The sequence below is a fragment of the Brachyistius frenatus genome, unplaced genomic scaffold, assembly GCF_029030835.1.
Source record: "Brachyistius frenatus isolate BFR_SWC_R1_liver_20210118 unplaced genomic scaffold, ASM2903083v1 Contig_110, whole genome shotgun sequence".
Classification (NCBI taxonomy): Eukaryota; Metazoa; Chordata; class Actinopteri; family Embiotocidae; genus Brachyistius; species Brachyistius frenatus.
The window spans coordinates 538,997-566,574 of record NW_027210709.1 but is presented as its reverse complement, the minus strand read 5'-3'; the positions used below and the strand labels follow the sequence as shown (position 1 = coordinate 566,574).

The window sequence follows — 27,578 nt, the reverse complement described above, 5'->3', positions numbered from 1 at the left end:
AAATCCCTCCTTGGTATCGAAATCCCTCCTTGGTATTTAATTCTAAATGAGTAATTACTGGGTGTGTCAGTGTGTCTTAGGTTTGCAGGTAGGCTGGGTGAAGGAGCTCATTCGTACGCTGGCTTTGCAGAGAATTGCACTCTCACACATTCTAAAGGTAAGAGGGTAGGCAGCCACTGAAGAACCCAGTCATTTAGGGGGGAGAGACCATAAACAGCCGCCAAGATGTGTGACATGGGGGGACTGGATAACCTGGTGGCCAACACGGCCTACCTAAAAGCCCAGGGTGGTGATGACAAGGAGATGAAAAAGCGCCGTCGCAGCTTGGCTCTTCCCAAGCCTGAGCAATGTGCTGCAGTACGAATCTCCATTGACAAGGACTTTACGTTGCTTTGTGAAAGGCAGCCTATTGGCAAAAAGTTTTTCCGTGACTACCTGGCAAGTAACCCTGAGTTTAAGCTTGCTGCTGATTTCCTGGATGAGTTGTATGACTGGGATCTGGCAGAAGGGGCAGAGAAAGACAAAGCACGCCAAAACATCTTGAATAAGTTTTGCAAACCTGACTCCAAGAACTTCCTGTCCTTTGTAGCTGGAGAAGCTGCTGAAAAGTTAAAATCAGTGAAAGAGGGCAACTTTGACGAGGTGATGAAAGGCAAGGTCCAGGAAGGTGTAAGAGATTTTCTGAAAGACAAACCCTTCACAGATTACCAAGCCAGCCCGTCCTTTGATAAGTTTCTTCAGTGGAAAGAGTATGAGAAACAGCCCATCAGCGACAAATACTTCTACGAGTTCAGAACACTTGGAAAAGGAGGCTTTGGAGAGGTAAGCATGCAAATGCATACGCACATGATTTTTAAAAGTCTTTTGAAATATATGTTATAGATAACTGATATATTGATATAATAGATAACTGACTTTAGTTGCGGGAGTCTTCCTTGGGTATTCCTTGGGTATGTTGGTCAACTCTTTGGAAAACCCTACAGAGGTGTATCTGCTTTAAAGCATAACAAATTGTATCATAATTATTTGGATTTACTTGGTCTCAAGCTAACTATAAAGTTATGTGCCATACTGTCATACCTTTTAAAACTTAAATCACAACATATGTTAAACAAAGTATGTGAACATTTTTGAAATCTAATTACTGAAGATCTCTTTATCAAAACACACCTGAGGATTAAAGTAGAAAATATAGAAACTAAGAATGATTCAACAGAGGATTGTTTCAAGGTCATCTTTTTTTAAAGACCAGCTTCTATGTAAGCATGTGTCCGAGCAGTAATTGAAGGGATAGAAAAATAGTAGCATGAGGTTTTTTGAATGAAATACATTGTTGACAAAAGTCCAAAGAAAATCAAAAGAACACTGTTATCTTGTCATGGCTGAGGCTGCCAGTGTCAGAAGAACATACAGAGGCCCTATAATTGACTTTACTGGGGAAAGCTCTTAGCAACCAGCTCTAGTATCCAATTATAAGATAAACCTTAAAAAAACGTATCGGCAAATACTGTGGTAGATGTGTAGAAAGCAGTTTTGACATCTATCTATCGATCTATCTATTGATCCAACGATCCAGCAATCTATCGATCTCATCAATCTAACTACAATAGTGAAGGCTGCTGTGACAGTTTTATTTAATTAGCATATACAGTGGTTGAGAGTTGAACAATTAATCCTATAACATTACTGGACAGACTATTCTTTTAAACATGTGGTTCTGTCCACAGAGGATAAATGATACAGTAAGTGAATGTTTAGTTTCATAAGATGTGTGTGAGACGGGTAGCAAATTGGATGCCAAGACACAGCTGGCAAGGTTCGGGCTGGGTTCATGTCTTCGGTAGACTTCCTGAACCAACTTTCTTGCCTTAAATCCTTCCAGTGATTGTGTATATCAGTGTCACGTTTAAGACCAGACTGGAAAACATGAGACAAAGCTAACAAATCTCTCTCTGGTGGATCATTTATGAATATGACAATAGTGGGCTCATGAAATATGTAAAACTGTAGATTTATGGCTTAAAATATCAGTCACATCTATTTTGTTTGATTTACAGTGATAATACTGAAATGGAGCAGAATTTCCCTGAGGAAACCTTCTGTCCAATTATACTTTAAAACAGAACTAGTGAGACTGACTTCCTGTGTAATGCATAGCACTTCCTGTGCAGCCTCGAGGTCATGTGTCATCTTGGTACCAGAAGACTATGCTTTGTTTCTGTGGAAATCCAAAGAGAACTGATAGAACATTTGCTGTGCAGAAGCCCCCATTTTAAACAAATCATCTGTTTCTCTCCAGGTATGTGCTGTTCAGGTCAAGAACACAGGCCAGATGTATGCCTGCAAGAAGTTGTGTAAAAAGCGACTGAAGAAGAAGGGCGGTGAGAAGATGGCCCTGTTGGAGAAGCAGATCTTGGAGAAAGTCAATAGCCTGTTTCTGGTCAACTTGGCATACGCGTACGACTCCAAGACCCACCTGTGCCTTGTCATGACCCTGATGAACGGAGGAGACCTCAAGTACCACATTTACAACATAGGCTACGACGGCAAGGGCAACGACAAGGGAATCGAGATGAATCGCATCATCCACTACACAGCGCAGATCACCACTGGCATTCTACATCTGCACGCCATGGATATTGTATATCGTGATATGAAGCCAGAGAACGTGTTGCTGGATAGTTTCGGCCAGTGCCGACTTTCAGATTTGGGTCTGGCCATAGAGATTGTTCCAGGGAAGACTGTCACCCAGATGGTAAGTCGACGTTGACAAAATGGTGATATTCTGGTTGCAAAATGAGGAGTCTGTTAAAATGACCTGACTTGATGATATTCGCAATGGGTAATGGGAATCTGATTTTACATCATGAAGAAAAATGTCTATCCTAAAGGGCCTTTTTGTCTGTTAGTCAAAGTCTTTGAAGTTTTATACACCAAAGAGCAAACAAGAATCCTCCCCTGATTCTGTTATGTTGATCTGATTTTTAAAACAGCGATATTTTAGTCGTTTCATCATTTTAAGATTAGACATGCGTACGCACAACCTAAAATAGCACAAATAAACAGGGACAACTCGTTGCCGGGTGACCCCTCACCAGTTTACGTATCAGAGGACGAGGTTGGAGCTAAAAACTGATCTCAGGTTCTGGACAGACTGTCAATCTTGTGGGGTTTTTACTTTAAATCCGGACAGGGATTACTGGATTGGTTAAAGATCTGTGCAATGAGACTCTCTGAATCCATTATGTAACTCATTTGATCCTTTAGCAGTCAGATTATAGCTTGGCCGTTTATAGGCCAGCATTATGTGCAGGGGCTATGTTAGAAACCTTGGAGGTCCAAAGCTTGTTAAGGTAGCAGGGGAAGAAGGGTTGTCTTGCAGAGATTTAGTCGCCTCAGCTGTGCTGCAGTTTCTTCACACAACACTTTACGAGGCCTGTAGCCGCTAACTTCTCTTTTTCCCTTGAGAAAAAGCAGAACAGATAACATGTTATCAGTGAATTATCAATGAGTTCATGATGTTATTCAACACTGGCGGATCACTTGACAAACATGCAAAAGAAAAAGTTTTAAAGATGACAGCTTAATGGCAGCTTTAAAAATAAGAAAATATAAAAGTTGAAAAGCGCGTCAGAATTGTCTAACAAAACCTAAAACCTTATAAAATGACTGACAATACAATCTAAGAATCACCTGGTGCTTTATTTCCTTCCCTTGTTGTCTCATTAATAACTACTTTCTACGGCAAGATTCCTATACTACCCTATAGGCCTGAAATAAGACGAAGCCTTTTTGCAGCAGGGTTTTCTGTAGGACTTTCTTGCAGGAGCAAAGAGTAAAGCTCTCGGCTCTATGAAAGTCCAATAAGCTCATTACCCAGTACGCTGATGCTCCTCAGCCAGCCAAAGTGACTGGGCTAACCTCCTACAGGCAAGGCTGGCTTTGGTCCCCTAATCCTCTTAGCAGGCATTACACAAGTCTGTCCCTGATCAGATTGACAGATCCAGGTAAAATTTACATTGAATATGTTTAGACATGAGTTTGCAAACAAGGATACTTTATCCCTGATCAAAATATCTAGCGATTAGTTCATTGACTGAACTTTAATTAGATTAAACTTAATGCTAATTTTGAGCCCTGAATGGTCAGACATTAAAAACGCGATGTAAACAGTCAACGCTAACAGGAAATGTCAAATATTGGGCCGGAGTCTACAGATTTGCATGTCAGGTGTCAGGAAATATTAAGACAAAAATATTTAGCATTAAAACCTCCTTCAGTTTAATCAATGGAGTTGTGGTATCATGCTTTCACTAATCAGTGAGAAGGGTCTATCCAGGCACATCTGAGGATCAGTGCTCCATGTCACATTTGTTAAAGCAAAGGACACATCAAGAAGCACCAGATGTGTTTAGTGATCACAATCACACGTATAAGTGCTTTTAACAACAGAAATTGTAAAACCATCCATCCATCGGCCCGAGGGCAACAGAGGGCTGGAGCCTATCGCCGCTAAGAGGCAGCGTAGACTCTGGACAGACCGCCGGTCAGTCAGTCCCAGGGCCGACAGAGGAACAATAAATTAGTCGCCAATCAACCTAACCTGAATGTGTTTGGACTGTGGGTGGATCACCCAGAGGTACAGGGGCAACATGCCAACTCCACACACTGCTGCCTTTAGTGAAAGCAAGGCATTAATAGAAATACTTTGAGCTTAGAGTAAATGTCTGTTAGATGTTACTATATTTAAGTGACTGTATAAGGACTCCTCATGACATAACTAGCAGCAGGTGTCACTTTTTAGTGTTTGTACATTGGTAATACATCATAGGCCCGGCTACTTGTCGTCGACGTGTGTATTTCTGTGGCATCCAAAAATGGCCAGCCTTTATATAAGAAGCTGGACTACTCTGACAGTGTGTAGACGCACACGACTTCTGACAGGTAGTAGGCTTAGCATTAGGATTAAGCTGCCGGTCCGAGGCTGCAGCTGAGGTCATACAGGGGAAGGGAGGGAAAGCTGCGGTGGTAGTGAAGCAGCAGAGCAGGAGGGAAGTGACGAACAGAGGGAAAGGTGAAAGTTAAAGACAGGAGATGGAAAGGCTTGATTAAGACCGTGTGCATTGCTTCATTCTAAGATGTTTCTCATCACATCAATCATGTCATGCTTTCTAAAAAAGTAAAAAATATTTAATTAAATTATTTCTAGTTATATCTCATATTCACCTCTCTTTTGGTTCTACTCCCGCCCTCCTCCCCCTCGTCCAGGCTGGTACTGGAGCCTACATGGCCCCCGAGCTCCTGAGCAAAACTCCATACAGGACATCAGTGGACTGGTGGGCCCTGGGCTGCAGTATCTACGAGATGGTGGCCGGCTACACGCCTTTCAAAGGCCCCGATAGCAAAAAGGAGAAGGTTGAGAAGGAGGAGGTGCAGCGCCGCATCCTTAATGAGGAGCCAAAGTGGGAGCACAAGTGCTTCGATGCGCCCACCAAGGACATCATACAGCAGTTCCTAAAGAAAAAAATTGAAGAGCGCCTGGGCATGAAGTAAGAGCTCTTTTGTTTTCTATAGCTATAGGCAAGCTCTGGCTGACGTAAGGCTGGCTAAATGTATATAATTCTTATTTGAAGTTAGTTATGACGCTGTAGGGTGTGTTTTAATCAATTTACTGGCATCCTGCCATAACGGATGTCAGGCAGCCCGACCTCTAAGCCCTGCTGTTTGGTAGCCACCTCTATCTGACGTTGCAGGTTTGAAACTCTGACAAAAAACTATATTTTTGTTTCCGTTTCCATAGGAACAACATAGAGGATCCCAGGAAGCACGAGTGGTTCAAGGCCATCAACTTCCCCCGTCTGGAGGCAGGGCTAGTGGATCCGCCGTGGGTCCCCAAACCCAACGTGGTCTACGCCAGGGACACCGGCGACATCGCTGAGTTCTCCGAGATCAAGGGCATCGAGTTTGACGCCAAGGACGATAAATTCTTTAAGGAGTTTGGTACGGGCGCTGTGCCCATCCCGTGGCAGCAGGAGATGATTGACACTGGACTGTTTGACGAGCTCAATGACCCCAACAGGAAAGAGGGTGGAGGAGGTATGGATGACGATAAGAAGTCTGGCACGTGTATATTGCTGTGAGCAGCCACATGTTTGATATCAAATACTACTAATAACACTCAATGATTTGTTTTCTCAGCCACATGCACAATAACACTGATCTTAAAAAACTGGATCATATTTTACGAGGCAAGCACGAGCATCTTTGTTGAGCAAGATTTACCATCCCTCTCTTGCGAAGACGCTCATGGTTTAGAGATCAACTGCTCTTGAGGCAAAGCTAAGTGAAATATGAAGTATGTGATGTAACGTGAGCCTCATCTCTCACACACTGCTAGGAGTAAGTTCGACAAGGCTTTTATTAATGACGCTAGTGTTAGAAGTAAGTCGTGCCAGAAATACTATACTACTATATGAAGAAACTGTCTAAATTCTAAGAAATTAAACAGTGTTTGCAGTATTAACTGCTGAAGCAATGTTAGCTGGAAAAACCACACATAGATATTTGAATGGTCATTTAGCCTTGAAGTGGTCCATTGTGGGATTTCAGAGCACTTTGATGCCCTTTATTAAAGCCATCGTGAGGTTGCGGTGTTTCTACAATGAAAAGTGCTTTTTAACCACATGTGGCAGAGATCTCTGTAGTGTTCAATCAACTGTTGTGATCCCAAACCTCATTATTAAGGAGGATCACTCTATTTACATCCAGGTGGTTAACCATGAGCACAACATTTTAGTTGTATAAAAACTGTACGTATTGTAAATAAAGAAATATATCTATATCTATGCACAGAGAGAAAAGGGAAAGATGTAGGTGATGTAAACTTTGGGATTATTTTAAAGAAAATAAAGAATACCAAACACCTCTTCACTGAGTCCCTCTACTGTTGGTGCTATGAGGCTTAACTTAGTGAGAAATGGAGACTCTAGCCCCGGGATGTTGGGGGAGAGACGAGCGCAGCTCTGTGCTGCATCTGAATGAGAAAAATTTAGAGGAGTTGGGCATTAAAGAAATTCCTGTACCAGGAAAGCACAGGTTGCTCCATCTGCGGCCCTGAAACACTGCAAGGATCCAGGGCTCTTTTCTTAGTTTGAGATGATGCTGAACAAGATTCCACTATTTTGGTGATTGAGCTGAGTCTAGAGACTCTGGTTAGTTCACAGAAAATCCTTGTTAATCTTGTTTACTTGTCTCAGGAGATCTATTTGCTTGAGTTTTTAACTTTCCAGATCTTGGGCAGAGTTGAGTTTTTACCGGTAATGTTAATACGATGCTAAATATATGATACACGTACTTGTAAATATAATGCGAGAGGAAGTGCTACAATAGAACTGTCAGATGTAAATGCAGACATTTTCTTGAATCATTGGAATAAATTAAATATGTCTTTTAAAATGTGTGTTTGTCTCATTATGGATATTATGTGTTCGTCCTTTGTAGCTACAGTTGCTACGGTGCTTAGCTGAAAAACATTATTTCACGAGAATGAAGTAAGACTGAAATGAAAAGGCCATCCTAAAAATCGACCAGTCGCCGAATTAGAGCTGGAGATGAAAACTTTGTCTATTGATGACATTTCTTAGCAAGTCTTAACCGAATAACAGTGGAAAAAAAAAACACCCACCTTCACGTAAAGCAGATGTACTCATTAAAGTATGATGAACTCAGCTCAGACTTTCAGTTGTAAAAAGTCACAACATTTTCCAACATATTTTTGCCCACGTGGACACAAGCCACCGTGGACCCATGAAAACATCTGATTTCCTTTGTCTCCACCACCACTTGTTTACGGCAGTGAAACTCAAGGACGGTAAAGGCTTAGAAGACATTAAGGTGGATTCTTGCTTCAGTTAAACCCTGAGAGATTATCTCGCATAGCAGGACTTGGGTACAGAGTGATGCTGACAGTGAAGGGCAGAGCTGCAGCAGCCTCGGGGCACTGAGGGAGCTGCACAGATAGAGGTGCTGTGAAATTAGAGTGGGCAGGTGTGATCAGACTTCTTTTACTATTGACCTGACATATTGTGAACCGTGCGGCAAATTCGGTCACGGTGGGTGCAGGTACAAGTCCTACCTCTCACACGATTAGGAGACTATAGACCAGGTTGCAATGAATCAGGGAGGGTATATCATGACATGACTGAGGTTACACAGGTGGGTTGAAATAATTAGAGGCACTATAGAGGAGTTAATAAGGTGTTACTCCTTCTTTTGTTAGCTGCAGTGTAGCATTATTTAAAACATGGCCTTTCTGGTGGAGTGGGAAAAAAAAGTAAAGTTTTTTTTCCCCGTGGCTGTCAGTCTCCTGACGTTGTGGCATGTTCAATTTAAATCCCCCACAAAAACCACCAGATGCAGAAATAGAGAATATAAAAGGCCTCATTACCCACCTCTCTGCAGTCCGTCTTTGCAGCACCATAGTTTGAGCCACACTTTGTCCAACACCTTGCTCTGCCTGTGCTCTTTGTGGCTCCCCCGTGTGGCTGCAGATTAGAGTGACAGCGACAGTGAAAGTGCTCAGATCAAAGGTGGAAGATGATCAACCTAATCTTAGTAATCCTCCTGCTTTCTCATCAGTCAAATTAGAAAGCACAAATCTAAATTCAAACGTGTACACAGTATCTGATTTTATTATACATCTGCATATTCATTGATGGAACAAAGGTAGTTTTCAAATTAAGGCTGGTGCATAAATGTTGGGTAGATAACACAGATCTTACTCTGAAAGATAAACTTCTGCAAACAAACAGCAGTGGTTGTAAGTAACTAAGTACATTTACTTAACTGCACGCAAGTATAATTTGATGGACATCACTTGAGTATTGCACCCTACTTTGTACTTAACGACATTTGATTCTGTACTTTTTCTTGCGCTACAATTCTGACATCCACTGTTAGCTGTTTTAAGATTTTAAATAAAAAACAAATGATGCGCTTGTAAAACAAAATTCCGTTTTAAGGTTCCTGACATTTTTGGCTCGTGACCACTTCTAAAAATACAACATCTAGCTGTCAGATGTCTGAGCCGTTATCAGTTCACCACACAGATTTATCATCTAAACTTTTCACATGACTTCATTTATCTGACTGTTCAGAGTCAAAAGTTATCTGTTATTTCAGAATAAAAGTAGACCTGAGAGAAAAATGTATGCTTTTTCTTTTTTACTATCCAATTAATAAGTTTATGACCGTTAATTTATCTTGACTTGTTTTCAGGGCCTGGTTTAAAATGAAGAAAGACAAAATTAACTGCTTAATATAACTGTTTGTGGAAACTGTATAAGCAGTTAAAACTACTTTGGAAATGCTTCTTACACAATGATGTATCAGTATTAATAACATAAGAATTTGATAATGATTTAGAACCTGCAATTTTGCTGACAATGCTTGAAGTAAGATTTTGAATGGAGTAATTGTAATTGTAATAGAAGTAAGAAATAATTTGAAAAAAAACCAGACAGGAGAATAATTTTTTTCTTCAAAATCACTTTTATTCCACAATTTATTTCATCAGGTGTTAAGGCACCCTGAAGAGATGTTACAAGTTGGTCTTTCAAATGTGGGTTCCTTTTAAGACTGTGTAAACATAGCTTTGAATAAGATAATTTCCTGTAAATCTTTGCTTAAATTATTTCTTTACAGTGCACAGACATTGTGTTTTGTGACAAAAATACAGTGTGAATTAAGTAAATATGGTAGATAGTGCATATATATATATACATTGAAGAGTAATAGATTGGCAGACAATCAGATCAACAGGCTGAAGAGAGAAAACTAACAAACTTTGAGACCCAGATAGATATGCAGATCACGGAAAGATATACAGTACATAGTTACAGTGAACTTTTTTATTTTTGCAACGCTTTCCCAGCGCCTCTCCGACCTTTAAAAGCTAAATCATTTTTACATGGTACCTTCTGTGAGTGTGTGTCGCCTCGGCCAGCATCGATCGACACGCAGCACCTCTGCGAGAGGTGGTGCAAGACAACTTATCCAGTCCCGGAGGTTCTCACCCACCCATGTTGGCTATTGCAGTGGAGAGGTGAGTAAACAGGAAGACAGGCAGACAGACAGACGAACATGCAGACAGACAGACAGACAGCACGAGACTGGGTTGGGGCTTTGCAGGGGCCACAACACATAGATCTATCTATAATTCCCTAAATATGGTAAGGATCACAATGTATTCATAGTATAAAGGGACTCTGTAATTGGCATTTCATATACAGGGATACAGTGGCTATACTTGATTATCAACGTACGTTCCTATGAAGTCACCGTGATGCGTGATGAGTTGTGTGAATACTCTGGAGATGTGTAGGAAATGTTCTACTTTCTCAGTTATACTATACAGCAAGATAAAAATCCTCTCAACACCAGTGATAATACTGTCCTTCATACAGTTGAAGAGATGGAAAAAACACACTTCTTCTGACAGTAGGAAGATCTACAAAAAAATAAAAATAAAACATTAAAAAGTTGTCTCAGCAATTACACAACAGCTCCAAATGGCTTGGTTGCAATGGCTATATGTTTTCTAATCACATCAACACTAGAAAATAAACGGAGTGAAGAATGAGCAGTGCAACAGGTGAATGCGAGGATGGACGGACAGATGGGGTCAAGTGCAGAGCCTATGTTTTGTTCTGGGGATCTTTGAGGAGGTCAGCAAAGGAATCACGAAGGAAAGAAGGGTCAGAAATGTCATCAAAGCAACATTTGATATCACTGTAAAACCGGCTCTCCTGCCCAGAAGCCAAACTCATCTGCCACCACCAACCAACCTGTTCAGCCACACCCTCAAAATGCCGTCTTTGTGACCTATTTGACACTTCCTTCCTTATTTTCTTTTAACTTTAAAACACAAATCCTCAGCAGACGTGGGCAGCCTCGATTCCTTTTCACAGGACGTCTCCGCTTCTTTTTTTTACTCCACCACCTTGATCCTGAAGGTGACGCGGCCCAGGAACTTGTCCCTCTCGTCGTCATTGCGGAGGTTGGAGCCCTCTACCCTGCACTCCACGGACAGCTCTTTGTTGTAGTCCTCCTTGGTGAGCAGCAGCTTCACGGCCACCAGGGGCTGGACGTAAGTCTCCTGCAGAGAGAAGCCGTCTGTCAATAACACGTCAAGGTGAGGATGTTCGTGGACATTATCTGACTGGGGATAAATACTTACATGGGCTTTCTTGCCGTAGTAGGGGAAATACATCTTATCAATGCGACCCTCACTGGGGAAATACTGCATTTGGACCGGGTTGTCTTTCTGCAAAGAAAAACCAGTATGTTAGTGTCAGTTTCCCATCAAATGAGTTTGTTTGGTGTTAAATTAATAGTAAATGAGACCACATGAAACAGGACACGACAAAAAAGGGGAAGAGATTTAAAGTGTTAGTTAGTGAAGAGATTTAAATGAAGTGGAAAACAGGATGAATTCGGCTTGAATCTGAAAAAAGTGACATTTCTGGCAGAAATGACACTGATTAGAGATTAAAAATAAACCGGTAAATGGCACTAGGATGGGTTTAGAGGCACCTGCATAATGACCTGTTACATAATAAAAATGTGTTAACACCCCTACTGGCCTTATCCTTATAATTTGCATATTTATCTTACCCTAAAGCCATCAGTGACAGCATGCAGAAAGATTTCAGACACAAAAACAAACAAAAACAAAGAAGGAAATAAAATGAGTAAAAAGCAAAAAAAGCTAGATCAACAGAAAGAAAAGATCGAAATAGTTATGGTCATCAAGAAATGAAAAGAAAAACATACATATACAAGCAAGTCCAACATGTGTAGTGTGGAGAATTTTTTTTTACCTTTACTGTGCAGTTGATATAGGGATCCCCGAGTGGCTTCAGGCCAATGATCTATTGAGGGAGAGAAACAGGAGAGGGTTGACACTGTAAAGCTGCTGCATGTGTGCATCCAAAATTAGATACTAGTCCCATCATGTATTTTGGGAGCTGTCAGCAAAAGGGGCTAAACAAATGGAGATTAGACGCTTTCTGGGAAGCAATATGAAGCTGAAAAGACAAATTGGATATTTTTTTACGGACTTGAAAAGCCAAAGTCGAGCCTGAATCTGTCAGGAAAAGCGGACGATACCCTGTTCATCTTCAGCAGCACGCACGGTTTTCCATCATGATAGCCAAAGTTGGTGTCAGAGAGGCCGGAGCAGAAACTCAGGGACCCCCTCTTGAAACGACAGGCTTTCTTCATCATTTCCGTGCTGTCGTCCTGCAAAAAGTAATCTCCTGGCATGCATTCCTCGTTCTTCTCCTGCTCTGTATCATTATACCCTAACAGAGAGACAGAGACGGATAGAGACGCATTCACATGGATGTTATTGTGAGTCAATGGAAAAAAGATTTGAGAGAGGGAGAGTGGTATTCATTTTATTACAGGCTAGCTTTCATTTATGGTTGTATTAGAGTGAAGTGCTCTTACTTTTCAGGAAGGACTCCAGGTGTTGGACATACTGTGCATATTTGAGCGGGTCGGATTTGTTGAACGAAATATCCAATGAATTAGGACGAATGACCAGACCTGGAACAAAGACATGAAGTCTAGTCCACATAAAGACCTACGGTAGTGATCCAAGCAGCAGAAACTAATGCACAGCTATTGGAGTTTGTCTTAGGTTACAGCCGGAAAGAAAAACATGCAGCAAACAATGTCCGCTGCTGATATCACACAGGAAGAGACATCCAAACAGATCAATAGAGAAAGCAGCTGCACATTATTGTGACAGCATCTCATTGGTGCGAGTATGAATAATGAATGCCTAAAAAGAGAAATGCTGCCAGTTACTGTAGCCAAAAGTATCCGATACTAACCTGGATTGGGAACGCGGTCTCTATACTTTGGCACGTTGTCATCCAGAGTGAGCAGCAATACCCACATGGTCAGGGCGAACAAGCCAGCCAGGAAACAGTAGAAAACCAGGTAGAACAGCAGGATGAGGCCTGGAGGAAGTTGTGGGATGAAACACAGAAGAGACATAATGAGGGAAGGAGACAGAGAGCAGTCATGTATAATTAACTGGCTTCCTGTCGAACAAAAACAAAAATCAACTTTAAAATCCTGCTGTTGGTTTATAAAGCAATGAATGGTTTAGGGCCAAAATACATTTCTGATCTGCTGCTACCTTATGAACCATCCCGACCCCTCAGCTTGTCTGGGACGGATCTACTTTCTGTTCCCAGAGTCAGAACTAAACATGGAGAAGCAGCGTTCAGTTTTTATGCCCCACATCTGGAAACAAACTCCCAGAAACCTGAAAGGTCTGCTGAGACTCTCAGCTCCTTTAAATCTGACTAAATAAGACTGAAGACTTTTCTGTTTGCTGCTGCCTTTCACTGAACCAGATTCGAGGATGTCTTAAACTGCACTGTAACTTTTTAAAATATTTTGCTTCCTTATTAATCACAGTTTTTTTTTAATGGTTTAATCACTGTTCTTCATTGTTTTTAAATGTCCTTTAATTTTGCCTTATGTTTTGATGCTTTTAATGGTTTTATGTGAAGCACTTTGAATTGCCTTGTTGTTGAAATGTGCTGTACAAATAAACTCGCCTTGCCTTAGATATTTAGCCAAAACATGTGCCTGAACTAATGCTCGATGATTTTCCACGTGTTCAGCTTGAAGAAAGCTGTCATTTAAATGAACTATGCATTTGAGAGAAACCATTTTGAATCAAGGAGGAAACGTTACCTCCTGCTAACAAGTGTTGAGGCCATGTTTCACAGGAGACACACACTTTTCACGTCAGACCTGACTCGAGGTTTATGCTGCAGTGCTCGCAGCTGCCTCGTTCGTTCTGGTACAGGAGGGGGAGAAAAGCTGCATTTGTGGAAACATCTGACTCAAAATGGTTCACCACCATCCAGCTTGCACAGCACGGATGCCCTCTAAGTTGACAAAAATAAAAAAGGATGGACCCCTCAGCTTCCTGCTGTACACCCCCCCTCTCTCATTCCTCTCCAACAGTATCCCACAATGCACCTGCCTAGTGCGTGAAAGAGAGCGAAAGAGGAGAGAGGGAATCCCATTTGACCTTGACAGGCATGCTAATGTGGGCGGCCATGCAACTGCAATGGAGCATCCCACTGCACAGCAGCACGGGGGCCCAGGCAGCATGACAGCCTGGCTAGCCTATAGGAGCTGGCTGCTGGAGGGAGGGTAGTGGGTTACTACCTCACTCTGGAAATAACTGGGCAATCATTACATAAAATGTATGGCCTGATCACCTATGGATTCAGCTCGGGGATGCTGGAGCAACACTCTATGATCAGGCAACGAGCAGCCGGGGTCTGCACTGTGAATGCAGTTCCAGGATTCATATTCATAATAAAAAAAAAATCTCACTTGCCTATGCAAGCAAAGGCATACTGCTGCACACCTTTCATAGCATCATTGGTGAACCTCTTGGTAGAGGCTTCTCCTTTACACCTTCATGTAGGCCTATGATGGCTCCTCAGCTATTCCAATATCTATATGCCAATCATTTTTATCCGTCCACACACAGAGATACAGAGTATGCTATATATTCAAGAGACACATGTCTATTAATGCCTCGGTATTGAAACGGGGAGTGCACCAGATAAAAGACCCATGAATGTCAAAGCACAGCCTCTAATTGACTGCTGTATGACCGGGATCCCTACCCCAGCTGCTGGCCGTACGACCCATCAGCTCCCCGGTCCTCGGGTTGTAGATGGAGTCTTTCCAGCTGGACGTGCTCTCCTTGTTGGCCGCCGCTTTATCCTCGGTGCTCGCCATGGTGATGAGGGGGTTCTTTTTGTTGTTGTTTTTGTTCCTTTTCTTTTCTTATTTCTTTTTTTTAGTTGCTCAAAAATGTGCGTCTTCTCCTTAAAAAAAAAAAATGCAGAAAAGCGCAGCGGGCGATGTAATGAGGCGAAGAAGCCGGCGAGGCGTCGGTGAGTGGTCGGATCAATGGTTGGGAAGGAGTGGGCGGTGTAGAAAGAGGGAGAGCAGAAGGAGAGAGATGCTCTGGTTGAACAAAAAAAAGAAAAAAAAAAAAAAAAAAAAAAAGGGGAAGGTGAGGAAAGAGGAAAAAAAAAAAAAAAAAAATCTGTGACGTCCACACACAAGCCCCGTCGTGGCAGCTGATGCAGTGCAACCAGATGGATGTACATTGGTTAATGACGGAGAGACGCACGGAGACTCACCGTTACGCGCACAAATGATAAATAGAGCGCGCACTATCTTTCTTATCGCCAATTATATTATAATGACTCTACGCCTTTGGGAAAAGGCTGGGGTCCCATTTTATATTAAGTGTCGACAGGGAGGGGGACGCTTCCGCAAATACAGGAAAAACACGCAAAAAAGACAGTGCGTTTACGGAGGATATGGAGGTGCATCTGTGGTAATTTTGCGATCCTATGGATCCACTGAAGCTATTTTGTGGTATTACAATATAATCCCGATTTACTGTAGATTAACTACAGCTCTTCTGCATACAAGGCGTAAACGCGGAGTCACCAAACCAATAACCAATCCTGGGGTGTATTTCGACAGCAAAAGCAAAAAGCAAAAGCACTGCTATTCACTGTAAAGAAAAAGCTCTGGTACAGTGCGCGCGCGCGCGCGCGCGCACACACACACACACACACACACACACACACACACACACACACACACACACACACACACACACGTAAACAAATATAAGAAGATAAGTGCCAGTGATCAGCATATTTGAAGCCGATGAGGATGCTATTTGTGATCTACTGGTTGAGATATTTGGAGTATTTGCCAATCCTTGTTGCTATGGCAATTGAACACCACTGAAACTAGATTGTACGTGTTGGAAAGGGAGAGATAAGAGAGTACACAGAGTGCATGATTGCAAACAGATGTGTCAAAGTTAACAGAGAAACAACAGTTTTCACTGAGGAGTGAGGCGAGGATGCTGTCTTATTCCAGCGTTATTTCATTTCATTTGTGTACAAGGCTCTGCTTTGCCGGAGATAAGTGAGAGAGGAGATAGATGGGCAGAAGGCGGAGAGGCTGCAACACTGACAGGGGGGGGGAGGGAAATGGCAAAAGCTTAACTTCCAACCCCATGACACTCCAGCAAACAATCCCAGTGTGTCACCAAGAGAGACAAAAAAGAGCAAAGGGAGTTATATAATGACCCTTGATGCAGGGTTCAGCTCGTATGGGGGAGGGGGACGAGAGTAGTGGTCGCACTGCATCCATTTCCTGCTGTCAGTTTGAGTTTGTTGCAAGGCATGGTCCACCACAACTCAATACAATGCAGGAACCAGGCACAAAACTAGCACGCACGCACGCACACACACACACACACACACTTAGTGATTAGTGAGAGAGCCGCCAGCACTGATTCATGGGCTAGTCCCGTCTGTCTCACACACACTCCAGCACATTTTTCTCTGTGAAGGCATTCCACCACAAGCCGAGCACACTGGTGAAAAAAAGAAAAAAGAGAAAGAAAACCTGCCCACGTTTGAGTGAGAAAACTGAGATTGACAGTTCCACCAGAGGAAGCGTTTGACTGGGTGCTGGGTTTTGCAGAAAAGATGAACTTTATGGATATGTGTGGTATGATGGGACACTCAACTCACTGCTGCTCTTCCCCTGAGTGAACTGACACACAATCCTCCCATTGTTTAGGAAAACCCCCTTTCGTGCACTCAATTAGCGCCCCCTTCACCATACCAGCACCATGAGCAAGAATACACACCCCATTTGTTCTCAGTCACTCCATCCGCATGCTGCCATAGCAACCCTCACATCAATGGGACTCAGTCCCTCGACTTATCTACCAGCCTGTGTTTCTGATGATTCCCCAGGCACGAGGCAACAGCATTTCCCCAGGAGGCAGAACACCTTAGGCAGCATCTGCTCTCTCATCCTGTCAGTCACACCTGTACAGCTTCAGACACCCAAATCACCACGACCGACAGCTGTTAGTTCATTTTTTTTAATACGAGCCCCTTCACAACATACAAAGTTTACAGTCACAAATATGTATTGTTCGTAATTTCCCAGCAGCTTGGGCCATTCAAAAAGTGAATGGAAAAACAAGTGTCAGATGCTGAAATATTATTTTGATCTAAGGTGTTAACTTCGGCATTATGCATAGAGTCACTTTGCATCACAAAGTTTAGTATATGTACGAGGAACAGTTTTACAGTATTAAGAAAAACCAGAACAAGACCCAACAAGTAGAACAAAAATAGTTCACATTTCTTCAGTAATTTGTGTCACATGTAATCATAACATGATTAGACTTTTCAACAATGTCATCAGAGATCATCGGATCAGTTAAAAGACTTGAGTCAAAACACTGTCACATTGCTGTAACACAGAAAACAAATCCCCCATAAACATCAACTACACCACGCAGACTGATGTGCATGACCGATTTCTGTTTCTGGCCAATTCAGTGAAAATGTGTGTCCCTGGTCAGTTTATTCCTAAACAAAATAACATAATTATTAAAATTAAAACCTGGAAATATTCCAGTTTTCTTTTACAGTCAAATTTGATTTGACTTTTTCCAGTTCATAACCAATGGACATGGACACCATACACAAGAGCCACTTCTGACAGTGAGCGACTGATACAAACTTAATTTGAAGAAGAGCAAAAAAAACAAAAAAACAATTCTGATAGCGTTGGACCTACCTTATTCAGAGACACCCAAAAGTTACATTTAAACAACATAATTTAATAATAATGTTAAAACCTGCATTTGTTTGATGAGAGGTAGACATACTCCAGAAGGAATTATGTGTGACTCTTTGAGAGGTTGACACGTTCTTGAAAAGTGATAATACTATGTTCAATCTGAAAGACGCAGGTTTTAAACATCGTTTGTTTCCTTTGTTGAGTTCTGTGAATGTGGTGGTGTCATAAACAGAAGCGTCTCCCCCACCAACTCTTTTTCTTTTTTTTATTTCTCACCGAGGATCATGTGCAAATCTGATATAAATGATTTTAGTCTGCAGCTCCTGATTACCATTTGGCATGTGGTTACTATGGTGAGCTCATGAATTAAAAAGCTGCAAAGCAAGTCATCAGCGCCCCCATGTGGGAACATGTAAAATATAATTTCAGCTAGGAATATCTGCTGAAAGATGGAGGAGGGGCCAGTGACTTCCGATCTGGAATGTATGAAATTAACTTCCTCTTATCAGGCCATTAATTAAACGCTTTAACAGTGGCTGAGGACACGTCCACTCTGACCTGCATCTGACTTACAGTGCAAAAAAAAAAAATGCTGTCATGTCTCCAGGAAAGACTTAATCACCGCTGGTAAAGATTATGCATCACACAAAGTCACCATCACTAAAACCTTTGCACCATGTCTTTTAAGTAAGTGGACCAGGATTCACAAATATTTACTGTTAAATCAATCAGAAGCCACATGATGGTGGATTCCTAAAACAGTCATTAGGTTTAAATTCAACTGTCTAGTGAAACCCAGGATCTCCCTGCGTGTGCCTCCAGTGTCAAGGCTTGCTGTACCAGTTCATGGAGCGCCGCAAGGCCCTCTCCCAGCTCTGGAGGGCTGGGATGTACTCCCGAATCGGGCTCCTGCCACCCTCCTTGGCTGCTCTCCGGGGCGAGAACACCTCGTCGGTGCTCTGCAGCTTTTTCAGCTGTTCACGGCTCTTCCAGAAGCCTGCAGTGACAGATAAATGATCTGATTACTGTTGTCTACTAAGAACCCTCCGTGCTCCTCAGACACATGATTCACTTTATTATTCAGTCATTAGCACTTGCTTCTGGCCTGTTATAAAACAACAAGAACAAATCCATCTTTCCTGTTTGATTTGATGAAGCACTGACTAATGTATAACAATCTAATTACATAACATGAATAATTTAATGTAAAACAGCTTACATAACAAACAGCAGCACTTGTTTTTGCCTCTTCTGCCAGAGTCAGTAAGAATAAAAATGGGACTTTTGATCAAAACTTTTCAAATGAAACTCTGTCATGAGTTGTGGTGTTGCAATATTTTTTAGAGAAAAACCACAGTGACAGAAAAGAGGAAGAGTGAGATGTCTCGACAGCTCGACATCTTCATATCGTTCAGTTTGAGCTGAATTGTATTTCTAAGGCTTCACACAGCTCTATGTCTGCTGCAGTAACCTAAAAGAAGCATTTCATATACAGTCAGTACAGTTTGGAAAACTTTCCGGCCCAAATATAACACTTGTTATGTGTAAGTATTTGTCTGCTGGGGCTGCGAAGAATGATTCTTTTCTTTATTGAACAATATTACATTATTTTCTCTATCAATGAATTAGCTGCTTGGACTTCAAAATTTTAAGAAATGTTGAAAAATGCCAACCAATGTTTCTCAAAGCCCAAGATTCAGCCTAATAAGTCTTCTTTTGTAACGACCAACAGGCCACAACCAAAAGATATTGTTTGTTGTCATAGAGGACTAAAGGAACTGGAAAATATTCACATTTAAGAAGCTGGAATAGGAGAATTTATCGTTTTTTAATAAAAAAAATAAAATAAATGACTCCACACAATTTATGGAGTATCAAAATAGTTGCCGATAAATTTTCTGTCTATCCACTAATTAATGAATTGACTAATCTTTGGAGCTCCCGTGTCTGCGTACCCACTCCGAGTCCAGCGACGAAGGCCGCCCCCAGACACGACATCTCGTGGTGTTGAGATCTGGATACCTTCCTACCAAACAGGTCTGCAGTCAGCTGCATGATGAAGTCATTGGAGGAAACGCCACCATCCACCCTGAGACAGAGAGGAGGCGAGCACTCAATTATACCTCAACTCACTTTACCGTAACAGGATCAGGGAAACATACACTCATAATGCGTTGTCAATAAAACAGTGAGCTCCATTAGTGGAAACTAGGTACACGTGAGTCCAGTGTTTTACGCCCAGTTTTTGGGCTTATATCCAAATCCTGCGATAAGATAACTGCACTGTAAGATGGCATACCAAAGAGACACGAGTTAAACACCTAAAACAAGTGTTGCAAACCTGCAGGACAAAACTGTACCTGATCCTTGTGATGGGAATGTGAGTCTCTCTCAACATCGTCTCATATAGCTGCTTGTTTCTGGGAAGAACATTAATTAGCATGAATGAGAATGAATGGTAAAGACATGTAGACAGAAACTCTACATTCAATACAACTCACCTGAAGGCGACAGACTCCAGGATGGCTCGTACCAGATGGCTTTTGGTGGTGGAAGGTTTGAGGCCCATGAGTGAAGCACAAGCTTTGGGGTCATTCAGAGGAGCCTTTAATACAAGAATGACAAACTGACCTGTTTTTATATGTTCCTCATGTCTTACTCAGTAAAGTCACCTGTCTGGTAAGCGAGGGTGCAGCTATACTGCTCTAAATATTTATTGATTAGACAACCATAAAAAGACAGATTTCACAATCAGATCTTTGCATATAAGCTTTAAACATTCAGGACAAACACTTACAAGGGCCAGTTCACAGTGGAGGGCAGAGAAAAACAAAACAAAAAGAGACAACCATGTTACAGAGAGATCAAATTAAAAAAAACAGATGGAAAGCAATGACTTTACTGACTTAAACAAAATTACACCTGCAACAGTGAATACACATGTTGTATAATTTTGGGTGACTGTGGTGTGACCAAATTATAAAAACATGAACTAAACATAAAAATGAAAGCATACTGCGCTCATCTACCTGCAGGCCACTGAAGGACGGGACGAAACACACTCCGTCTGAGTCGCTGACACTGTAAGCCATAGCACTGATCTCTTGGACATCAGAGAAGAGCTCTGCAACAACATCACACACAGGAGTCACACACAACCTCCGAATCAGTGTGAAGAAGACTGTGACTTGAAGTTGAAATGATTCCAGCATTGTGTTTTTCATATAAACTTTTGTTGTTTTCACGTTGTTATAAAACCTTTCACCTGCCAGCCAGAATTTCTGACAAATACAATAACAAATGTTTAAAAAAAAAGTCACGAGAGCTGTCCCATACACCTCATCGCTCACCCAGCTCCTGTGCCCATTTGATGGAGGTGCCCGTGTCCGCTGCGTTACCCTCTGCCAGGTACACCACCTCCGAGCCGATCTTCCACCCGACCAGAGGATACAGACCTACAGCGAGAGGAGGAGGAGGAGGAGGAGGAGGAGAAGGGGGTGTAATACATCTGTGTGGACAAACGTTGACATCTTCGAACATGTGTGCAGCTCCTTTACCTGCGACAGACGTATGTGGTTTAGAGCCGGTGTTGATGTCCATGAAGGTGCCTGTTCCCATGGTGATCTTTACATCACCGACATCAAAGCAACACTCTCCAAACATGGCTGCCTGCTGGTCTGCCACCTATGGCAGGAGGACAGAGGGGGTCATTCATATGTTGTGATAAAAATGAAAAGTTAGACGTAATTCATTCCTTCTGTCTTGGGTTTTTCTGTTTTTTTGTATATTCTGTTGTAACTGGTACGACACTTATCATGAGCACCACGTTTCCTGTAGCTGATTAACTAAATAACCCTGTGAAATGTCATTTTTTTACGACAAAATGGTGCTGACTCGCTGGCACAAACCAATCAGAAGGTTGCAATGACTTTTCTTTGATCATAATCACGCAGATAACGGATTCTGTGAAGCCAAGATGTTGATATCTCACCACTGACATGATGGGAATGGACGCTCCGAAGATGGACGGGTCTGTGGAACCAAAGTCACGGCTGTTGCATCATGGGGGAGACACCGGACAGAGACAATGCATCATATAACACATGCATTATCTCACACTCTCTATCAGTAGTCTAATCTAAAGACAATCTGCAGGCCTTGGATTAAGAAAAACAATACAATCTCCATGCTGAGATTCTTTACAGTTATATTAGAATAGAGCAGGGAGGTTAAAATGAATGAAATCAAAACAGGTGAAAATATTTTCATTTTCACGTTCTTTTAATTTTCTGAATTTAAGCAACCGGGGGCTCAAAGTTACACAAACATTCTTGAGACAGAACAGCTATGTAGTCTGAACAAAATACTCTGTGACTGCAATATAGAATAACATTTGGTAGCCGGATTCTGATGGGAGCAGTTTTTCCCAGTCAACTGTAATGCAACTGGTTTTGATCATAAGAGTTGATGAGTTGAGATTGAAGAGTCTTGCTGACCGTAAATAAGGTATTTTTGTTGATAAAGCAAGTTCTGTTTGCTATGTTTGTTTTTTTATTCTTTTCATCAGCTTCTACTGGTGATATTTAATGCAGAGAAATCTGATTGGTTCAATGGATTTTAATGATCACGAGATCATGGACGGACATATCAGTGCACAGTTTTAGTTAGTGTTTTTCCAAACTGTTATTTTGGAATTCAAAGTAATACTACATGAATGTAAAGCATTTCTCAAGAAAAATTAAAGATGAAAGAAAAGCAAAAAAAAATAAACATAGTTTTATGTCCCAGAAGATATTTTTTAGTTTTTCTTATTTCCTGTCCTTGTAATTATCTCCCAACGCTCTATGGGGATCCCAGCCCACACATTGGGAACTGCTGATTTACTTAGTAAAACTAAAATAAGAAGAGTGTAGAATACTAACAACAGTGCATTAATGGCAAATGTGAGAAAAACTTCTGCTTTTATAATAAAACAAGTTTACTGGCTAAAACATGATTCAGGAGTTTGTAATTTTAAGTGCTTGGTTGACTCACCCTGTATTTTCTACTTTGGGGAAGATAGAGAGAGGCAGAGACACAAGACAGCAGAGAAGGCCACTCCAACACATCTGTGAAACAAGTCACATTACAGGGACATGAAAAAAACACACACACACACACACACACACACACACACACACACACTTACACACTCTTGCTCGCACGCACACGCACACACTTAAACTAAACACAGACCAAAACCGTAAACCATTGTATGATATACACCAGACCTGGTAGGAGTCAAATATCCCTGTCGCACTGGCATTAGAGCAATCTGTAGCATGGACGTGTCCTAAAACAGATTCATAGACAATTAATAATGTATTAAATAAAATGTCTTTACAAAAATAAAACTAGAAGCTAGAAGCTCCTGGTCTTTTTCCCATATCCTCCTCTCCTGCAGGAGTGAGCTGAAACATTCCTGAGGAATTTCAGCCAATCAGTGATGCAACAGGATTGGAACGACAAAGAACCCCGAGACTGAGTCTTGTGAAATTCACTGGACTAATCACATATTACTGCACTCCTTTCAAAGGGCACTGTGCTCAGATGGAGGTGGCCAAACATGAACAATGCTAAACCAACCTTTTGTAAGTTTGAACAGGAGCCAAGTGTCTATTGTTCCAAAGCAGCAAGTGCCTTCATCGATCGCTTGACGAAGCTGGAAGAAAAAAACAAACATGATGAGGCTTAAAAGAGAAGTGAGTTAGTGTTGTGGACAAACTCTTAATGCAGCCTCACCCACTTGTAATTTAGATTTAATTGTAATTGGGAGGCAGAGTGGTGCAATGGTTAGCATTGTCACCTCACAGCGAAAAGGTTCTGGGTTCGAATCCAGGCCTGGGCCTTTCTGTGCCGAGTTTGCAGGTTCTCCCTGTTCCTGCGTGGGTTCTCTCCGGGTACTCCGGCTTCCTCCCACCATCCAAAAACATGCACCTCAAGTTAATTGGTGGTTCTACAAACTGCCTTTAGGTGTGAATGGTCTTTGTTTCCGTCTGTCTATAAGTGTTGGCCCTGTGATAGACTGGAGACCTGTTCAGGATAAAGCGGGTATAGATAAGGGATGTTTTCCCATTTTTGTAATTAACCCTTTGCATTTGTAGTACAGGAAGTTTATTTTGAAAATACTGACAGATGAAAGTCTGATCTATCCCACTGCACTGTATATAACATGAATATCAATCTGTCTATGATAGTATTAGTACAAAAACATACTGCAGCCTTCTGCAGGTGAAAAAACTGTTGCAAAAAGTACAGCTAAAACAATAAAGCATCTGATAAATTTAATACTTGTTAATTTTAAGAAAATGTTTCAGTCATTTTCAGGCAAAAATGATTAATTTTCTCTGGTCTGGAAATTTTATGACATCACCTTAACCTTTACATTGACAATTACATAAAACATTCATCAATACTAACAAAATCATTAAATAGAAAAATAAAAGATGAATTGAATTGACAATGGAAATCATTTGTTTGACTTACTGTGAAATTACGAAAATGGTGAGACAACTTCATTTGTGGTTTTTCAGTTCTCATTATATCAGGATTTACTGTTTAGTTTTTCACAAATAAAATGTTGTTTTGGCATCAATAACCTCTACAACTCTATTTATACAGTGGTTCAGAGCAGCAAACACTGTTCATCGGTTTACCAAGCAGGTCACCATGGCTACTCTAGGTTTACAGGTAATTCAGTTCACAACAGTTAACCCATCCACACACCTGCTTGTTGTGTGTTATGGCCCAGAGGAGACGAAATGTGACATGTTGAGTGGAGAAGACAATAAGACTCGCTGCAAGAGATCTCATCTGCCTGGTCAGGAAGTAGACCACCTTCATCACGCCACGGATTGCCTGAGATTGTTGTAAAAACAATAAGCCACACTTTAATAAAGGACACCCAGAACTGGTTTAAAGAATACTCATAGTCAAATTACACTTTCTGACAAGGCTGCATTCAAAAGTTGAAGTATTTCCCCTCTTGACTTTTTCACTTATTCAATACGAGTACATGATTAGTAGAGATACAAAGCAGCCTCACTTTCATGGTGCAGGATCTGTTCCAGGACTTCACCAGGTCTGAAGCCCTCTGATCCTGCCAGCTGATGAAGTTATGGAAAGGAACTCCAGTTTTCCTTTCAATGTGGGACAAAGAAGGTGACATTAACCAGAGAAGGAAACAGGATATAAAACAAATTATACAAACGGTTAAACATGTGTCCTAAACAGGTTCCCTCTAGGTTTGCCTAAAAGTCCTGCATCTCTTCGCTTTGAGGAAAAGTATTTTGATTCTGTTTATTATTCACCTGTCCCATGTTGTGAAGGTACCTCGTTGGGTGGAGATGCCTAGAGCCTCTATCTGCCGTATTTGTACTCCTGCATCTAAATTACAGCAACACAAATAAAACACTCACATTAAAATGGTGTAAAGAAACAGGAAGACATTGTAAAAATTGTGACTCAAGACAATAGTCAACTGTTCCCATTTGCAGGCGAGGAAAAGCTTTTTCATGCCAAATCAAAATTAGTTTAATGCATATTATAATATATTATAATGCGAAGGTTCAAAGTCATAAATAAACTGTTCTTAACACCACTGCTGGTGTCCTGCAAATATCTATACTTGCACCACTTATATTTATATAATTCTATAATATAATATTTATATTAATGACCTGCCTTCTGTTTGTCCAGATGTAGAGATCTAGCTGATGCTAGATGATACACTGATATATGCAAACGGTTGCCCAGCAAAGCAGCAAGCCATTCCCAAACCTGACCTTTGCAATGAGCCAGTATGGCTACATTCAGACAGCTATAAGAATATCAGGGAAAATGTTGCTGGTTGTGTGTTTAAGTATCAGGATGCCTGGATTTATTAAAATTCTTCCTTTAGAAGTCATGTAATAATAACATGATATGCCAATGGGTCAGGTTTAATATAAGTAATTTTAGATTTATTATTCACTGAGCTTTGAAACAGCTAGAATATATATGAACATCCTGATCCTTCCACATACGGTCTGAAAACCTGGGAAATGGCTAACAAATATACAATGAGGACATTTGTAGATATATAAACAAACTACTAAAATTCTTGATCAGAAACCCAAACACTGTTAAATTTTACATAAACATAAGACTCCTGAGCGTGGAGAGCCTAGTTAAATATTTTCATCTTTGCGTTGTTTTTAGATTATTATTACAGACTTAGACATTTATTCAGTGAAGAACGAGCCCCCATGTTAGCAGAGGTACAATAAGAGGAGAATGCAACGTTCATGTTCGAAGAGTCAGACTTGCAGACAGACAGCATTCTCTGTAACAGCATCTAAAGAAGGAAGTTTACTGCACGTGTATCTAAGAGAAATTAATATCTCCTGCTCTTTTACTGGTCAGTTGAAGCGGTGTCTTATCAACAATCAAACATGTGAACATCAGAATACTCGCGGCCTCCTGACCTTTTCTGCTGCCTTCCACTTATCTGTTTTGTTTGTTCTTCATTGATCTGTTATGTTGTTTTGTTTCTTTTGGGTTTTACAACTACTTAATAGTTGTGTTGCACTGTTTGTTTGGTAAGTGTGTGCATTAAACTGCTTGGGAAATTAGTCTGTATGTTATATTTGTATGTCATATTTGTGATAAGTCATTTTATTCTCACTTTATGTTGTTGACTTAAGAACTGGCCGAAGACAACAGCTAACTCGGGTACATTTATAGACATTTTTTCTGATACTCAATGAGCACTGTTTCCATCAAAGAAATGAAGAGTAGCATTAATACGTTTTATATAATAAATAAAATGTGAGCAAGGGTGTTATTCATTGTAGGGCTGCTGTATTGACCTGCAATAAATACATAGTAGAAAAACTGGCATCACAGCATGTGTTAATCAGTCTTTTGCTTTCTGTATCGTTGAGAACAGAACCTACTGGAAAGGTTAACAAGTATGCAGTGTGATTCATCTTGTTAAAGGGGTGTGCTTGTTGCCCGTGTAAAATTAATTTCATCCAATCTAGTCTCTTGGAAGAGTTGTGAAATGATGTGAAAACAGGTGTACCTTGCACAGCTCCCTTGACCACAGTAATAAACCCTTTCCATAGCGCATCTGGGTCCATCTCCACATGTCCTACTGATGGATACAAGAGGACAACCTGGAGAAAGAGCAGCATCAGAAAAACAAAGAAACACTCACGTGAATCATGAAAGTGGACTGAGAAATCACAAGCCACAGGTGTAAGGAGAAGGAGATGAATACCTTGGTGGCGCACGATCCTCGGATCTTTGCCTTTTTGTCATAGACGTGACATCTGATTGATGTTGTACCGACGTCCACCGACAGGATGAAGCTTTCCTTCTTAAATCCGTTCCTCTGACTCCCCATTGTAGCGTGATTTGCCCAGTTATTCCTCAAATGTCCTCCATGGTCAGCTCATGTTGGTCTGACCCGATGATAGCTTATCAGCACCGGGTGAACTGTCGTGTTGAAGCTGCAGCTCGACCTTTTGGACCGCAGGTCCAGTTTTAACGCCGAGCAAATAAGTCACACTAACGTGGACAACATCGAGCAGTTCGGCAATTCTGGGAATCAAACCGATAGCCAAATAATCTTAAAGTAATTGTTTTATACACTTCAGTTTGGCGGAGAGCTGAAATACAAAAAGGTTTGGAGGAGCAGAGCGACTCAAAAGTTAACTTAAGATAATGCTAATTGGCTACGTGCTAAATCCCAGAAAGGGACACTTTGGGACGGTACTCACAAATATTCATTTTCCGTCAAAACGTGACTT

General features: G+C 41.2%; 3 protein-coding genes across 4 annotated transcripts; 1 reads left to right on the top strand and 2 right to left on the bottom strand.

Moving 5' to 3' along the window:
- Window positions 1–225: 225 nt before the first annotated feature.
- On the top strand, window positions 226–7,123 carry grk7a (G protein-coupled receptor kinase 7a). The gene is made up of 4 exons (XM_069712535.1): window positions 226–822; window positions 2,300–2,755; window positions 5,269–5,549; window positions 5,801–7,123. Exons 1-4 carry the CDS (start codon window positions 226–228, stop codon window positions 6,138–6,140), a joined length of 1,674 nt encoding a protein of 557 aa, XP_069568636.1. The 3' UTR covers window positions 6,141–7,123.
- A 2,406-nt stretch (window positions 7,124–9,529) lies between these two features.
- On the bottom strand, window positions 9,530–15,062 carry atp1b3a (ATPase Na+/K+ transporting subunit beta 3a). Its single transcript, XM_069712556.1, has 7 exons — window positions 14,730–15,062; window positions 12,900–13,028; window positions 12,511–12,609; window positions 12,169–12,362; window positions 11,880–11,930; window positions 11,237–11,323; window positions 9,530–11,155 (listed from the first exon to the last, which is right to left on the bottom strand). The coding sequence occupies exons 1-7, from the start codon at window positions 14,842–14,844 to the stop codon at window positions 10,988–10,990; spliced, it is 843 nt and encodes a 280-aa protein (XP_069568657.1). The 5' UTR covers window positions 14,845–15,062; the 3' UTR covers window positions 9,530–10,987.
- A 1,963-nt stretch (window positions 15,063–17,025) lies between these two features.
- Window positions 17,026–27,577, bottom strand: gk5 (glycerol kinase 5). 2 transcript variants are annotated; one of them, XM_069712536.1, is made up of 16 exons: window positions 27,047–27,577; window positions 26,849–26,942; window positions 25,095–25,170; window positions 24,830–24,923; window positions 24,511–24,642; window positions 23,371–23,446; window positions 23,016–23,077; window positions 22,780–22,853; window positions 21,737–21,797; window positions 21,303–21,429; window positions 21,096–21,200; window positions 20,775–20,869; window positions 20,247–20,350; window positions 20,106–20,165; window positions 19,701–19,834; window positions 17,026–18,742 (listed from the first exon to the last, which is right to left on the bottom strand). In XM_069712536.1, exons 1-16 carry the CDS (start codon window positions 27,170–27,172, stop codon window positions 18,570–18,572), a joined length of 1,593 nt encoding a protein of 530 aa, XP_069568637.1. In that variant the 5' UTR covers window positions 27,173–27,577; the 3' UTR covers window positions 17,026–18,569. The 2 variants fall into 2 exon arrangements, with proteins under 2 accessions (XP_069568637.1, XP_069568639.1); XM_069712538.1 differs by lacking the exon at window positions 20,106–20,165.
- Between the last annotated feature and the right edge of the window lies 1 nt (window position 27,578).